Consider the following 18366-nt stretch of genomic DNA (forward strand, 5'->3'; position numbering starts at 1 on the left):
ATGTCCGACTCTTTGCAACCCCATGGACTACAGCACGCTGGGCTCCCCTGTCCCCCATTATCTCCTGGAGTTTGCTCACATTCATGTCCACTGAGTTGGTGATGCTATCTAACCATCTCATGCTGCTGCTCCCTCTTCTTCAGTCTTTCCCAGCCTCAGGGTCTAATGAGTTGGATCTTCACATAAGGTGGCCAAAGCATTGGAGCTTCAGCATCAGTCCTTCCAAGAATATTCAGGGTTGATTTCCTTTAGGATTGACTGATTTGATCTCCTTGCGGTCCAGGGGACTCTAAGAGTCTTTTCTAGATCTTCAACTTTCAAATGTGTCCTCTTTCTCTCTGTATACTGAAAGTGGTGTCTTAGGCCCACTATGTCATCTTTTCACCTGCCTTTCAAATCTCCCTTCTGCTTTATAAAAGAAAGGCTTCTGACTCACCCTGAATATTGCAATGATTCGTTGCTCTGGAATGTCAAAGCCTCAAAGTAACACCAGAGGAACAATTTGAGAACATATAGGATCTGTCAGATATATTGAAGAGTCAGGACACAAACTCTTGGCAAGTCCTTGTACCTTTCCAGTCATCTCTCTTCTGTTCCTTTTACCCCTTGCTTTTTCTTTCTCCCCAGTTACCCCCTTCCCTTCTCTTTTTCTAGTGTAGAATTTATAACTGTGACATGGTTGTCATGGGGATGCATTAACATGTTATTTGCATTGAATTCATATTTTCTGGCACAAAGTGATTCTGGTTTAACTGATTGATATGACCATGAAGACTGCCTTTGCTAATTATATTACACAGCAGTGTTTTTAACAAATTGGGTGAACTAATTCTGCAACCCCAAGTTTTGAGTATCTTTAAAGCATATATACTCTGTGTGTATGTGTGGACATATACTGTGCATTATATCCTTTGCAACTATTTATAAAATGTATATATCAATTCAAAAATGTGCAAGGGATACATAGGTTTTATAAATTAACTGAAGGTAAATAATGAATAAAAAAATTTGAAGACCACTACTCTAGATGACCAAAAATTTCTTATGTAAAACCCTTGTTTAGATAGAGTGTCCTCTTCTCTATAAAAAAGGGTTCTGTGAGTGAATGATATTTCTTAGTGCTTCCCCTCTTCAGACATCAGTATATTAAATATTAAAAAGACCCTCAAACGTCCTGCAATAAAGAACAAATTAGTCATTTAATTTTTCCTAACTATAATTTCTCAAACTTACTTCAACATCATAAAGAATACATTGGAAATACCCTGCTATTGACAATAGAAAGTTTACAATAAAGTGAATATATTTTAAAATTTGTTTATAGTACATTTGGAACACAGGAACTAAGCTCATATTTATATGTCTTTTCACAAATGCACATGGGTACCTGCTACCCACATATACAAGTGTACCTGGTAATAATCTTACTGATGCAGTCAGCAACTGCTTAACACCAAATTACATACGAAATAAAAGGTAAAGTATCATAGGAACATTAGATCCTAGTTAAAGACAGGAGAAAAGGAAAGATATCCCCTTTGAATACAGAGTTCCAAGGAATAGCAAGGAGAGATTAAAAAAGCCTTCTTCAGTGATCAGTGCAAAGAAATAGAGGAAAACAATAAATGGGAAAGACTAGAGATGTCTTCAAGAAAATTAGAGCTCCTAAGGGAACATTTCATGCAAAGATGGGCACAATAAAGGACAGAGATGGTGTAGACCTTACAGAAGCAGAAGATATTAAGAAGAGGTGGCAAGAATACACAGAAGAACTATACAAAAAAGATCTTCATGACCCAGATGACCACGATGGTGTTATCACTCACCTAGAGCCAGACATCCTGGAATGCAAAGTCAAGTGGGTCTTAGGAAGCATTACTACTATCAAAGCTAGTGGAGGTAATGGCATTCCAGTTGAGCTATTTCGAATCCTAAAAGATGATGCTGTGAAAGTGCTGCACTCAATATGCCAGCAAATCTGGAAAACTCAGCAGTGGCCACAGGACTGGACAAGGTCAGTTTTCATTCCAGTCCCTAAGAAAGGCAATGACAAAGAATGTGCCAACTTCTGCACAATTGCGCTTATCTCACATGCTAGTAAAGTAATGCTCAAAATTCTCCAAGCCAGGCTTCAACAGTATGTGAACTGTGAGCTTCCAGATGTTCAAGCTGGTTTCAGAAAAGGCAGAGGAACCAGAGATCAAATTGCCAACATCTGCTGAATCATGGAAAAAGCAAGAGAGTTCCAGAAAAACATCTGCTTTATTGATTATGCCAAAGCCTTTGACTGTGTGGATCACAACAAACTGTGGAAAATTCTGAAAGAGATGGGGATACCAGATCACCTGACCCACCTCCTGAGAAATCTGTATGCAGATTAAGAAGCAACAGTTAGAACTGGACCTGGAACAACGAACTGGTTCCAAATGGGGAAAGGAATATGTCAAGGCTGTATATTGTCACCCTGCTTATTTCACTTATATGCAGAGTATTTCATGAGAAATTCTGGGCTGGATGAAGCACAAGCTGGAATCAAGATTGCTGGGAGAAATATCAGTAACCTCAGATGCGCAGATGACACCATCCTTATGGCAGAAAATGAAGAACTAAAGAGTCTCTTGATGAAAGTGAAAGAGGAGAGTGAAAAAGCTGACTTAAAACTCGGCACTCAAAAAACGAAGATAATGACATCCAGTCCCATCACTCTGTGGCAAATCGATGGAGAAATGATGGAAACAGTGAGAGACTTTATTTTCTTGGGCTCCAAAATCATTGCAGATGGTGACCGCAGCCATGAAATTAAAAGATGCTTGCTCCTTGGAAGCAAAGCTATGACCAACCTAGACAGCATATTAAAAAGCAGAGACGTTACTTTGCGAACAAAGGTCTGTCTAGTCAAAGCTATGGTTTTTCCAGTAGTCATGTATGGATGTGAGAGTTGGACTATAAAGAAAGCTGAGCACTGAAGAATTGATGCTTTTGAACTGTGGTGTTGGAGAAGACTCTTGAGAGTCCCTTGGACTGCAAGGAGATCAAACCAGTCAGTCCTAAAGGAAATCAGTCGTGAATATTCATTGGAAGGACTTATGCTAAAGCTGAAGTTCCTATACTTTGGCCATTTGATGCAAATAACTGACTCATTGGAAAAGACCCTGATACTGGGAAAGATTGAAGGCGGGAGAAGGGGATGACAGAGGATGAGATGGTTGGATGGCATCACCGACTCGATAGACATGAGTTTGAGCAAGCTCTGGGAGTTGGTGATGGACAGGAAAGCCTGGCGTGCTGCAGTCCATGGGGCTGCAAAGAGTCGGACACGACTGAGGGAGTGAACTGAAAGACAGGAATTAGCTTTTTTTGGCCATGTTGATCTCTCTGGTCTGGGAGCATGGAGTTTTAATTGAACTGCCAGGGAAGTCCTGTGTTTCATTTTATAACCAAGACTCATGTTGGTTGGTTATAAAGTTAATAATTTTGTAATGATTTTAGTTATCAGCTACCCTAGCCACTTTGGAACACTATTCTAATTTGAAAGAAGACTGACAAGCTATGGTTATTCATTGTTGGATAGTGTGACAGATACTTTCTGAAATACATGGAGTGAGCTTGTCATTTCAAGGGAAACAACTGATAGTATTCAGTGCCAGTGATAAAATTCCCTCTTTCAAGCAAAAATCAGATGGAATCTTGAGACCAAAATGTTTGAGACTCACTGGCCTAAAGGATATACAATATTCGAACCTGCAAACTTGAACAGATGCAGAATACAGCCTTGCTCTCAGGCATCCTTCCTTTAGGATGCTGTTACATGATCATGATAGATGGTGAGAATGAGTCTCACACTATACAGGCAAAGTTAAATATTTACCTCACTACCTGTTAAGCATTTATTTCTCTTTTTCAAAATTATTACGTCTAGATGGGTTGCCAGGAATCCACACAAGTGTTTTCCATATAGATAGTCATTACATTTTGAAAGAATAGCATACATTTTTTTAAACTTTAATTTAAATGACATTTTGTTTTTTAGGATGGCCCCAGAAGTAATTTTAGCCATGGATGAAGGACAGTATGATGGAAAAGTAGATGTATGGTCTCTTGGTATAACATGTATTGAATTAGGTAAGCATGTTCTTTATTACTATGTAGTAAGTTTTGATCTGTGTTTTACCTCCATTTCTATACCAAACTACAGCTTTTTATTTTTTATGTTGGTCGCTAAAGGGAGCAGTATATTTTAAAGGTTTCATTTTGATTATCTGATATATATATTAGGTTATGTATATAGGTTATATATAATATATACATTAGGTTATATATATATTATATTTGCTCTGTTAAATTAGATCTTAAATAATTCCCCACTGTATAATTGTGTTAATATTAACAAATACTTGTTAAACCCTTGATTATATGTGTGATTGCTAGATTTGCCATCTACAGATGGTCTCCAAAGCATTTATGAGTTACTTACCTTTACCTGAGGTCCTTACTACTTTGAGTTAGATATGTGAATCTATGTGTCTGCCCACATATTGTAGCAGTTTGATTCTATGCATACATTTTGTTCTGTTGCATATAAATGGAACTATGTTTAAAGCAGTGGACCATCTCATAGCTTATGTCTTAATGACCAAGAAATCTTAAAGTGCAAGATTTTCCATAGGTGGGTTTATATGTTTGATTACAGTTAATCTGATGAAGAAGATCTCTAGTTTGTTGTTTTGAGGCATAATTATACAATGGTGTTTATAAAAATAAATGTACCACTTTTTCTGATTATAAAAGTATATATTGAGGGTATAAAAGGATTAGAAGGAAAATAAAAGAACCATTAACTACAGTAATTTGTTCATGGAGACACAAGATAGAAAAATGTAAACTGCGACGTGAAAGATACAGAGAAAGGAGTCCAAACTGAACACTAAAGACAGTCATCAGATCACAAAGGAGGAGAGCAAGAGAAAAGAAAGGAGCAGAGGAATTATGAAACAGCCAGAAACCAATTAACAAAATGTAATGGGTACATATGCTTATCAGTAATTAATTGTAAGTGAACTAAATTCTCCAATCAAAAGAAATGAAATGACTGAATGGATGAAAGAACAAAACCCATCTATATATTGCCTACATGAGACTCAGTCCAGATGTGAGGGACACATGGAGACTGAAAGTGAGGAACGGAAGAAGATATTCCATGTAAATAGAAACCAAAAGAATACTGGGGTTCTTGTTCAATCTCTTAGCTATGTTCAATTCTTTGCAACCCCATAGACTCCAGCTCACCAGGCTTTGCTATCTTTTACCATCTCTCGGAGCTTGCCCAGACTTATTGTCCATTGAGTCAGGGATGCCATCCAACTCTCTTGTCCTTTGTCGTCCGCTTTTCCTCCTGCCTTCAATCTTTCCCAGTATCAGGGTTTTTCCTAATGAGTTGCCTCTTAAGATCAGGTGGCCAAAGTATTGGAGCTTCGGCTTCAGCATCAGTCCTTCCAATGAATATTCAGGGTTGATTTCCTTTAGGATTGACTGGTTTGATCTCCATGCAGTCCAAGAGACTCTCAAGAGTCTTCTCCAATGCCATAGTTCAAAAGTCTCAAACAAAACAGACTTTATAAATATCAGACAAAATAGACTTTAAAAACAAAGACTATCAGACAAAGTAGACTTTAAAACAGAGACTGTGGAGGAGGAAATGGCAACCCACTCCAGTATTCTTGCCTGGAAAATTCCATGGACAGAGAAGCTTGGTGGGCTTCAGGCCCTCAAAAATTGTAGGATCTTAGTTCCCTAAACTTCATCCCACAGCTACGAAAGCACCAAGTATTTACCACTAGACAGCCAGGGAATTCTTGTCACATCTTAAGATGTCAGTTACCTGAGTGTAAACCTCATCACAGCACCACATCATATACTTGAAAGTTGCAAGAGACTGGTCCTTAAATGTTCTCATCACCAAAAAGGAAATAAGAATTGTGTGATAGGATGGAGGTGTTACCTAATGCTATGGTGAGAATTATTTGCCATATATAAATCTATCCAATCAACGCATTGCACTCCTTAAACTTATACAATGTTATATATTAATTATGTCTCAATAAAGCTGGAGAAAATTTTTTAATTAAAAAAGAGGCTGCAATAAGAGGCAAGAATATTACATAATAACAAAGAGGTCAGTTCAGCAGAGGTTATAACATTTGTAAATATTTATGTACCCATCATAGGATCACCTAAATGTATAAAACAATATAAACAGACCTAAAGGGAGAAATCAACAGCCACACAATAATAGTAGCATAGATGGACAAATACTAAACAAAATATTAGCTACCTGGATGCAATGATACAGTAAAAGGATCATACACCATGATCAAGTGGGATTTATTCCAAGGATCAAGGATGGTTCAAAATCCACAAATCAATCAGAATGAGACATTACATTAACAAAATGAAGGGTAAAAGTCATACAGTGATCTCAATAGATGCAGAAAAAAGCTTTAGACAAAATTCAACATCTTTTTTGATTACCTTAAGTGATCAGTGAATACCATCAAAAATGGAACCATTTGAAATTATATATCATCTCATAGAGTAAATTTGAAAAATATATTATTTACTTCTGTGATATTTCTATCAAAGTTATATGACCCAAATTTAATCATTAGAACCAACCAAAATTGAGGGATATTGAAAAATCTTCTATACTTCAAAATAATCAAGGTAATGACTTCAGCTGTCACCTTGAGTCTGGATAAAGAAAGGGAAATTCAACCCAAAATAAGCATAACAAAGAATAAAAATATCAAAGCAGAAATCAGTTAAATAGAAGCAGAGAAGCAGTAGAGAACATCAGTGAAACTAAAAACTACTTCTTTGAGAAAATTAATAAAATTGATAAACCTCTAGTCAAACTGATCAGGAAAAGAAGAGAGAAGACACAAAGCACTATCAGAAATAAGATATGACATCACTACAGGTATTAAAAGAATCAGAAGGAAATACTGTGAACAACTTTATGTTAATAAATTTAACAACTTAGATAAAACAGTTTCCTTGAAGGATACAAAGGACCAAAGGACACTTTTGCTACTGAGGACATTATTGGCATACTTGATTGAAACTTAAATGGGGTTTGAGGATGAGATGATAGTCATGTATCAGTGTTAAAGGTCTAATTTAGTGGATGTGTTACTTTTTTTAGTAGAATATGAGAATATGTTTCAGAAAATAAACACTAAAGTATTTAGGAATGGTGGAGGAGCATCTGGCCAGCAATTTATTGCACATTGATTGACTTGAAAAAATTCTTTGAACTCTACTTGAAGTTTAAAATTATTTAAAAAAAACAACAAAAAACAGTACTTGTGTGTCCCTGTTTAATAGGCACATATTTTAACAGGAAAATTTTTCTTCTTTTACAGCGGAAAGGAAACCTCCTTTATTTAATATGAATGCAATGAGTGCCTTATATCACATAGCCCAAAATGAATCCCCTACACTACAGTCTAACGAATGGTAAGTATTGCTAAGAGATACATTACTCAACATTGTACAAATTAAATGCTTTTTCATAATGTTATCAAAGTGATTTCATTTCAATTAGGTAAAATGTATTACTGAAAAAGTATTAAAACAGGTTCTATCATGTGTATCCTTTATTATGTGTGCTTTTCTTAGCAGATATATGACTCAGTTCAGAAATAAAGGATAGATGATACCACATAGAAGCAAGAAGTATTTGCTTTTTACAAAAAAATATTTCATTTTTTGAACTTTGGAAACACATGTAACCCTGATTATATGATAAATAGCATGATTTAAACATAGTACTTTACAACTGAAATATTGATTGCCACGACCTGTAGTGATGTTCAGTTGGGAAATGGCTTATAATTTATATAGCATATGACATCGGTAAAACGGTTTGATTTATCAGAATTACCAGATAAATTCATAACTTTGGAATCATTCTAATTGTCATGACATTATTATTCAGATTGCTTAATGTTTTTCTCTCCTATTACTTCCTTGATTTGAAAAATTAAGTTTGTGTAAAAAGCTTATAGAGACAGTTTTTAAAAACCAGGATTTCATCAGTGATAGAAAATTTTAGTGGGAAATTAATTACTCATGGGTATCAAACATTTGAAAAATTCTAAGGAAATAAACAGCATATTTAATAAATATCATAAAGTTCAAGATAGATACATTAGTTGCCAATTTATTTTAATAATTAAATAATTATTGAAGAAATTTAATAATAAATAATTTTAATGTTCCAACGATAAAGCTTAACTAACACATTCATAGGTCTCAATACTTAAGTAAATACACATAAAAGGAATCTTTTGGCACAGAGTTTAGTATTATGATACATATAAATAATAAATCGAACACAGATGGTCTACACACTGTGTTTGATACTTCAGGGATTCAAAAGAGAATCTTTTTTGTCTATAAGGAATTTAAAATCTTACTTAGATATTGAAGACAAACACCAGTGGAGTAGTAATTACTTAATACTCTTTGAACTCTCATCCGTAACATTTTACAATAATAATGGGTTACAGACTTCCAGTGTTTTAAATGTTTTAAAAAGAAATCTCAGCTGGTTTTCTGGATTTAATGGAAGTTATATCCATTTGCTCAGGGATACCAAATACTTAGCTGTACGGAGTACTGCTTCCAAAGCAAATGGAGTAATACTCTGAATCACACTATACAGAAGATGATCCAAGGGGCAAAGAAGAGAGAGAGGTGGTTTATAGGGAGAAAAATAATAAGAAAGTTATCCTAGATTTGAATGCAAAAAAGAAAATACTGGCTTGTCTAACTTTCCCTCGATATAGAATGAGCTGTGATATTTTAATTGCGGGAGCAGAAATTTAAAATAATCTGTGCAAATTTATCTTTGGAAAATGAAGAAGATTCATTGGCTGTGCTTTAGATAACTTTTCATAGACATATATGAAATGTATCTATATCTGCTTTTTTTTATCATTTCATTTCCATCCTCCCCTCCCAACAGTAGGCATATGCTTTGTTTTGCTGGTGTGTTTTTAAAGGAAATAGCAATATGTTCACTTGATACTTTCCTTTACAATAGGTCTGATTATTTTCGCAACTTTGTAGATTCTTGCCTCCAGAAAATCCCTCAAGATCGCCCTACATCAGAGGAACTTTTAAAGGTCAGTTCAATTATACTGTTTTCTACCTCTAAGAAATTTTTTTAATGTGTCATTCTTCTTTGATTTGGAATCAGTATGGTATGCGCTACTGGTTTTTAACTAAAATACTAATTGTGTATTCTATTAAAGTAATATGAAGGAAATAGAAATGATATGTGATATATTTACATAAATATTGTGAGAGAAAAGAGATTTTAAAAGAAATTGTTAAAATGGATGTCATATTTTTGTTTCCATTTTGAAAATAAATTTTTCTAACTTAGCAATGAAAAGATTTTTAAAATCATGTGTACTTTCCAGATTTCACAAAGTTTCATTGCCTCGTTTAAATATGAGATTTATATGCTTCCTGTTCTCAAAAATTTATTATTTCATTTGGCAGCTGACTATTGTATCAATAGCAGTAATAGTGTGAACGTGAAGTTGCTCAGTCGTGTCCGACTTTTTGCGAGTCCCCATGGACTGTAGCCTACCAGGCTCCTCTGTCCATAGGATTTTCCAGGCAGTAGTACTGGAGTGGATTGCCATTTCCTTCTCCAAGGGATCTTCCCAACCCAGGGATCTAACCTGGGTCTCCTGCATCGTAGACACTTTACCATCTGAGCCACCAGGGATAGTGTGTTGAGCTTAATATAGTTCTTAAAACATCTAGATAAAGCAGTGGTAAAATGGGATTTGATTTTCTTGGTGACCCTAAGAAGTCTTACTGGTTTTTCACTATAAAATCTAAGTAGCCTATTTTCGCATGAATGTTTTACAATTTCAGATGGATTAAGTTTATTTTCATCAATGGACCTCAGTTAAAGATACAAAGAAATTGAAAGGATCTTATTATATATATTCAATAGTATTACTTGAAACTTTAATGTGTAGAAGAGCAGTATTGATTTTCAATAATGCTTGAGGAATTTTAGGCAATAAGCTCACTCATACTCTACGAAATGAAAACTTGACTAAATTGGTACTCAAAATAGCAACAAAAGGTTTGGTATAGTTGGGAATTATATTAGTGAAAAATAAGCAAGATCTGTATGTAGAAAACTGGCAGACTTAGAAATATAAGATATGAAGTTGGGATAAGAAGATGGAATATTGTATTGATAAATAGTGATACATACCAAGCTAAGGCTCAGGAAAAAGGAAGAATGTGACTTGTTTCTCATGAGTGAGTGAAGTCGCTCAGTCGTTTCCGACTCTTTGCGACCCCATGGACTGTAGCTTACCAGGCTCCTCTGTCCATGGGATTTTCCAGGCAATAGTACTGGAGTGGATTGCCATTTCCTTCTCCAGGGGATCTTCCCAACCCCTCATACTTGCCCAGTATAGGTGAAAGAAGCTCTTTGGGTATAACCCAACCTACCAAGCCCAGGTATTTGGTATTTGGTGATTAGGTTCCAAGTCTGAATAGTGTTCATTTACCTAGTTGATAACATATATTGGCACAAGCCTTATTGGAAATGATAGGAAATATCTAGCAAGTGTTTCTTTCCCTTTGGCCTGACATTTCTTTCATGATTCATCATAAAGAAAAAAATAGAAAAAAAAATCTAATGAATTTTAAAGTTTTTTAAAGAATTCTATGAAGCTATTTATCTCTGAATTAAAAGTTGGAAATAACTGTCCAGAATTAGGGTAATGGAACTTTGGCACAAGCCTTTGATGAAATATTCTGTAGGCATTATGTTTACGAATTTGAAATAACAGTCTTATGATAGTGAAGCAGAACCAAATACGGTATAATTAGAAGTCTTTACAGAAGAAGTAAGTTTGGCTAACAAAAAAGGTAAGTGTTACAGAAATTCAGGGCCATCTCATGAAGTCAAGGGTGGAAAGTGTCTTTCTGCAATCTATATATTTATTTATTTATGATCTATAAAACAAAAATCTGTATATAGAAAATTTCTGAAAAGAAATCTATCAATGTAGCAGTGATACTCTAAAGGTGGAATTATTCTTTGTACTTTTCCTTATTTGATAAGGTTAAGTTTCATTCAGTGTTAGTAAAAATCACTAATAATATGCCTTTTAATCAACTACTAGTGTTTTATGAAGAGTATTGTTTATGTAACATATAAAGGAACCCACAATATCCATGTTTATATTATATAATTCACCAGCAGTAAATGCATTTCTCTTGAAACCTAATAAAACTCAGAACTGACATGCCTTTTGTGTGAAATCAACAGTTCTGAGAATATGTAAACCTTTTTTTTTAGCATCTGTTTAGGGCTGTAATTGGGTTTACTTCTTAGTATTTAATTAAACCCTTTTATCATTTCAACTCTACATTTTTAGTTGACCAGAGTTTATATAAAATGTAGGCACAGAGTAAATATATATAAATAATGATTTTGTAAGTATAAGAAGTCAGAAATAGAATAGCTATAGATTATATGCATTATCTATGATGATTATTTAGGATAGTAACTCTGGAGTCTAAGAAGGGGGGGCATGTGTGCATGCTCAGTTGTGTCTGACTCTTTGTATCCCCATGGACTGTAGCCCAGTGGGCTCTTCTGTCTATGGAATTTTCCAAGCAAGAATACTGGAATGGGTTGCCATTTCCTTCTGCAGCTAAGAGAGGTGTACATTTGTATTAATGGAAAAAATAATAGGTTTCAGCTTGACTTTTGCATTCTTTTATCCAGCACATGTTTGTTCTTCGGGAGCGCCCTGAAACAGTGTTAATAGATCTTATTCAGAGGACGAAAGATGCAGTAAGAGAGCTGGACAATCTGCAGTATCGAAAGATGAAGAAACTCCTGTTCCAGGAGGCACATAATGGACCAGCAGTAGAAGCACAGGAAGAAGAAGAGGTGATTTATAAATGAATCAAATATTGAGCTCTCTTCATTGGCTTCTTTTCTTGTGGAACTCGTCTTTTACATCATGAATCTCTTATATCAGTGGTTCCCATTTGTGTTTTCTTAACACTGGTGCTATAAAATCACATGTGGGAAAAACAGTTCTGTGTTCCTTAAATTCAGTCCCTTTGTTGTGCACATTGGCATATATAGTAAAGCTCAGCAACATCTTTTATTAAATAAATTCAACTTTGTTTAATCTTGTCCCTTTCAAATTTTTTAGCCACTGAACCCTTTTTTGCCTTATTGTCTCAATTGCGAGAGACATGCTTTTGAAAATATATAAAATTATAGACTCTGGAGGTTGACAGCACTCACTGACAAGTCATTAGCAAGTTACTAAGCATTCTACTCTATCACCAAGGACATTTCTTTTCAGTTCTGCATAGTTTCATTCCATCTACACAGTTCTGAAATACTTATTTTCAGTTCAGTTCAGTCACTCAGTTGTGTCTGACTCTCTGCGACTCCATGGTCTGCAGCACACCAGACTTCCCTGTCCTTCACCATCTCCCAGAGTTTGCTCAGACTCATGTCCATTGAGTCAGTGATGCCATCCAACCATCTTATCCTCTGTCGTCCCCTTCTCCTCCTGCCTTCAGACTTTCCCCAGCATCAGGGTCTTTTCCAATGAGTCGGCTCTTCTCATCAGGTAGCCAGAATATTGAAGCTATGTGTAAAGCAAGGCTCAGTGGTTTACTCAGTGTAGGTAGAGGCCTATGAGTTCAAATTCAGATAGCTCTCACTCTCAAGGTCAGGTTCTTTCTATGTTGCTTTTTAGGGAGAATGGGAATACAAATTTGCAATGGATATGTTATAGAACTTTCTCATGTTGAAATATACATATAAAGCTTTTACTATAAAGTAGTTTCACTTTTCTTTGCTTCTGTCAGAATTCCAGAACTTTGGTTTGTTTTTTACTGTTTTCCGGTGAGAAATGTCATTTTACATTTGGAAACTAGAAGCAGTTACTTTTTAATAGTGCTGCACAATTACTGAACTATAAAATGTAAGATTTTCTTAACCGACAGTTTTGGGTTTTTTCATTTTTTAGTTCTAATGATAGTCTTTTGAAAATTGCTTTGGGTTACTTTATTGTGGGGTATTTTAGATACATGAAATAAAATTTTTAATAAAATTAAGTTTAAAAATTAATAAATTTATCATGTAGTTAAATCTATAACAGCATCTCTGTTAGGCTAGAGATATGAGAAAAGTTCCTCTGTATATACCATATGTCTATATTAAATTCTCCATATCTTAGAGAATTTTGGTATGGTAACACTACTAAAATGTTGGTAGCTAGATACCTTGACTTTCCTGGTCACTTCAGAAAAACATTCTTGTGATTTCATATATATGTGTGTGTGTGTATATATGTATATGTAATAGATAATTTTAATTTAAGAAAAATAGGAATTCTTTGGTGGTAGAATTTTTAAGTAAGAAAGAAAAATATACTTACAAAAGACTTCAACAAAAAATAACTAAAAGGAGGTGTTTCTAGGATTTTTTTTTTTTTTAATTTGTGGCTTGTTTTTCTGATTTATTTTTTTTCTACGCCCTGTGGCTTGTGGGATCTTAGTTCCCTGACCAGAGATTGAACCCAGGCCCTCCCTTGGCAGTGAAAGTGCTGGACTCCTAAACCATACCACCAGGGAATTCTCATGGTTGGGGCTTATTTTAACCATGGGAATTATTGAGAAATGAGCAAAATATATATGCCCAATAAGATGTGTGGTAAAAATGGATTTCAAAAAATGGCAGTTTAGAGAAAATGCTTTACTTCGGAAGTAACCCAAAACTGATAAATTGACTTCACATAGTTGGTCAGGTTTTTGTTATGTACTTGTTGGTCATTTTTATTTGTTTGTTTTTCTGTTACGGATTAACTTCCTGGTTTCACCAAATAAAGGGAATATCTCATGATAGACCTCTGACTTTCTAAAGACTGTTGGCCAAGCAGTGTTTGATGCTTCTATTCAAGAAATCAAGAGAGATAGAGATATTTGAACCTATTGGTCTTTTTTTCCCTAGGAACAAGATCATGGTGTTGGACGGACAGGAACAGTGAATAGTGTTGGAAGTAATCAGTCTATTCCCAGTATGTCCATCAGTGCCAGTAGCCAAAGTAGTAGTGTTAACAGTCTTCCAGATGCCTCAGATGACAAGAGTGAGCTAGACATGATGGAGGGAGACCACACAGTGATGTCTAATAGTTCTGTCATCCACTTAAAACCTGTGAGTATTTGGATTTCAGTGAAAAAAATCAGCTTTGATAAATAATTTTCTTCATCTGGTTAGATTAAGAGTTTAAAATTTTTTTTTTTTCTGTTTCAGAAGTTGGGAACAGTTTTAGGTAACTTATTGGAAGATGGCAATAGGCTTGTTAATTTCCAGTATAATATCTGCATTTGTAAAACTAATGTCTTGAGAATATGGAAAGAATATTTTAAAAATATCTTAGAAGAAATATTATATATAATGTATTATTTGAAGTCACTTAGATGGAAAATTAAGTACTTTAAAAATAGTAGGTATACTCATGAAATTCATTGTAATATTAATACAATATTTTTGAAGCGTGGGAAAAAGAATTAGGATGGATGGTGACCACAAATGATTTTGGTCACTTTACATTATCTATATAATGTTTACAGCTTTAAAATAAAACTTAGAGTCTAATTATGGAAAAATATAAATTCTGGGTTTAGGAAATAATGAGTATTTACTACATTAGTCATTATACTTTTGAATGCAAAATTTTAAATGTTCTTCAAAATATTTTAAGATTGGATAGCTCCTTTAACAATTAATAGGAATGCTTCCTTTTTTAACTTCACAGCTTGCAGTGTTACCTAAAAAGTTATTAGGCACAAATAGATGAAAGGTGGAAAGAATGGATAAACAAAACCATGGTATATATATATGGTGAATATTATTCAGTTATACAAAGGAAGGAAATTCTGATAACATGATACAACATTAGTGAATTTTGAAAACATTATGCTAAGTGATATAAGTCAGATGTAAAAGGACAAATATTCTATAATTCCTTTTATAAGAAATACCTAGAATAGGCAAATTCATAGAGATAGAAGATGGAATAGAGGTTACCAGGGGCTGAGTAGAGGATGAAATAGAGAGTTTATATTCTTAGGCAAGAGGATCACCCATAAAAAAGATTATTCCTGTAGCTGCTGCTGCTGCTGCTGCTAAGTCGATTCAGTCGTGTCCGACTCTCTGCAACCCCATAGACAGCAGCCTACCAGGCTCCCCCGTCCCTGGGAGAGGGGGCAGGCAAGAACACTGGAGTAGGTTGCCATTTCCTTCTCCAATGCATGAAAGTGAAAAGCGAAAATGAAGTTGCTCAGTTGTGTCCGACTCTTCTCGACCCCATGGACTGCAGCCCACCAGGCTCCTCCGTCCATGGGATTTTCCAGGCAAGAGTACTAGTGTGGGGTTGCCATTGCCTTCATGTAACTAGTTGGTTGCTAATTGACTGCCTTTTCAGTAATTGAAGTAATGTATATATCAAGAAAGTCATTGATTCTTAAAATTTTTACAGTTATTTGTTGTTTACTTATTTTGGACCGGTGGCAGGAGTATTACAAAGTTTTTTTAAGCTATATTATTACTTCTTAAACCCAAGAGCCCTAAAGTAATTAATTTTATTACTGCTATTTAAAATACTGGCTGCATGTTTTATTATCTTTGTTTTTAAGTTATATTAAGGCTTTGTAATTTTGCACTTAATGAATATTATATAAATCTAGCCATAATGTTTCATTATCCTGATTCTGTATACTGTTTCATACATTGAGGAGATAATGTCTCCTGATTCAAATTATGTTGAAAATAAAATGTCAGCATTCCCATTTTTTATTTTTGCTTTTTATAATTATGTCTTTGAGATTTATTGATTCATTTGTCTTTAAAATTTAATTTTCTTGAAAGTTCACCCAAACTGTGTTTGTTCACAATAGATGTTTGTTTCTTTGCCTAGGAGGAAGAAAATTACAGAGAAGAGGGAGATCCTAGAACAAGGGCATCGGATCCACAATCTCCACCTCAAGTATCTCGTCATAAATCACACTACCGTAATCGAGAACACTTTGCTACTATACGAACAGCATCACTGGTATGCACTACCCCAAATACGTTTTTCATGTTAGACCTTGGCATCTATATTCAAGTATAATTATATCTTTTTTTTTGTATTTTGTATTTCTAACATTTATTCAACATTTAACTGCCTGTTATAAGAAAGATCTTATAGAAAGCACTCTGAGAGATGTGTATACAAATAACTAATATATTAGAATATATTAAATGCTTAAGAGGGCTGAAAGTGATAGTTGCTCAATTGTGTCCAGCTCTTTGATCTGTGGACTGTAGCCTGCCTGGCTCCTCTATCCATGAAATTCTCTAGGAAAGAAGTGGGTAGCCATCCCCTTCTCCAGGGTATCTTCCCAACCCAGAAGGCTAAAAGGTACTAAATAGGAATTCAGATTACCTTTGATTTAGGTTGAGTATTTATAAATCATTTGAGCCTTTAATAATTAGTTGGTTTTAGGCACAAGGGGAGAGAAAAAATGTAGTTTCCACCTAAGAGTTGACAGGCTAACAAAAATGAGGGGAAGTGTTTCTGAAATAGCAAGTAATCCAATTTGATATAATTAAAATGTAGTTCTCCTGACTTCCCAAATAATGAAAATGGATTATTTGTTCATTACAAGGATGTTGTTATACTGGGGTACTTATAACCCTGATCAGTCAGATATGTAGGACCAAAACATGATAAAGGTGGGGATAGAAAGATGTTAAGATATCAAAAGGAAATAGGTTATTAGTAAATATGACAGAAAGAAAAAAATATATAGAAATTGTCTGAATTATCAACTATATAACAGATCTTGTAAATCTCATGCTGTGGCCCATGAATCTGAATGACATCTAGGGTCAAGAACACCATCCCCTGGACTTCCCTGGTGGTCCAGTGGTTAAGAATCCACCTGCCAGCACAGGGAACATGGGTTCAATCCCTGGTCTTGGAAGATCCCACAGGCCAAGGAGCAAGTAAACCCATGTGCTGCAACTACTGAAGCCCAACCGCCTAGAGCTCATGCTCCACAGCAAGAGAAGCCATCACAATGAGAAACCTGTGCTCCACAACTAGAGAGTAGCCCCCACTTGCCACAGGTAGAGAAGGCCTGCAGTCAGGAACTAGAGCAGACCCACCCCAGCCAAAAATAAAAGTAAATTCAAAAACAAAAAGATAAACACCATCCCCTATGATAAGTCAAGTCATTCCTGCTGGTCTTCAACATGTAAATAATTCTTTGAACAGAGAAAGTAGCAAAGATTGCTTAGTTTTTTCATGACCATTTTAACAAATACCTGGACAAAGCCAGCTTGTTGGGAAAACATCTTTGTGACTGGGTACATATTAATGTTTTCCAAACAAGCCTTCTGTGTCAAATTTTAGCTCCCTCAAATTAATTGAGGAAACTTTTTTTTTTTGGTCATGCTACTCAGCTTACAGGACCAGGGATTGAACCCATACCCTCAGCATTGCAAGCACAGAGTCCTAACCACTGGACCACTAGGGAATTCTTGAGGAATTCTCTTAAGTTATGGATTTAGACAACTTAAGATCCATGTCCCTAAACCTATTAAGTCTATTTATTTCAGATAAAACATTCATACAGTAGGTAGATTTGTGTTCAAAGATATGTGTAGCTGTATTTTTCAATAAAAGTACCATGTACTATAATTCAGTCTGACTGCTCTGCCTTGGGTTTTTTTAATACAATAAAATACATAGATCTTAGGTGTTCAATTTGAAGTATTTTTAGTGGTATGCATTATGCTAATCATCAACTAAGAAAATACATATACATACTAAATGCTAGTGTTGTTCACTTTAAAATAATTTATTTTATATTATGTGAATTTCACCTCAACTAAAAAAATCAGTTTACACATTTTTTTCTTTATTGTCAGTGCTTTCTGTGTCCCACCCAGGAAATACTTGTCTGCCCTACAGTCATAAAGATATTCTGTGATTTATTCTACTTTTATGATTCTGGATTTTGTGTTTATGTCAAATGATTCTTTTCAAATTAATTTTGGTATAGAGTGATACAGAAGTCAAGGTTTTTGAGTTTTATATACAGAGAACCAGTTATAATTTGATAATACATTTATTTCCTCTTTGACCTAACTTGACTTTTTGGTAGAAAAATCAGTTGACTAAATATATATGATCTGTTTCTAGATTTTATTCTGTTCCTTTGATCTGTTCAGCCTGT

The 18366-nt window shown here is 34.8% G+C and overlaps 1 protein-coding gene across 2 annotated transcripts in view; it reads left to right on the forward strand.

Annotated features, from left to right (window-relative positions):
- The window catches only part of TAOK1 (TAO kinase 1), a 55415-nt gene that overhangs the window by 16700 nt on the left and 20349 nt on the right, over positions 1-18366 (forward strand). For both annotated transcript variants that reach the window (XM_068978971.1, XM_068978972.1), the window contains exons 7-12: positions 4031-4122; positions 7422-7515; positions 9107-9188; positions 11837-12004; positions 14090-14293; positions 16059-16193. In XM_068978971.1, coding sequence (XP_068835072.1) covers positions 4031-4122; positions 7422-7515; positions 9107-9188; positions 11837-12004; positions 14090-14293; positions 16059-16193 — 775 coding nt within the window. The remainder of the gene's footprint in view (positions 1-4030; positions 4123-7421; positions 7516-9106; positions 9189-11836; positions 12005-14089; positions 14294-16058; positions 16194-18366) is intronic.

Source organism: Capricornis sumatraensis, chromosome 8 (genome assembly GCF_032405125.1).
Source record: "Capricornis sumatraensis isolate serow.1 chromosome 8, serow.2, whole genome shotgun sequence".
In the NCBI taxonomy this organism is placed as follows: Eukaryota; Metazoa; Chordata; class Mammalia; order Artiodactyla; family Bovidae; genus Capricornis; species Capricornis sumatraensis.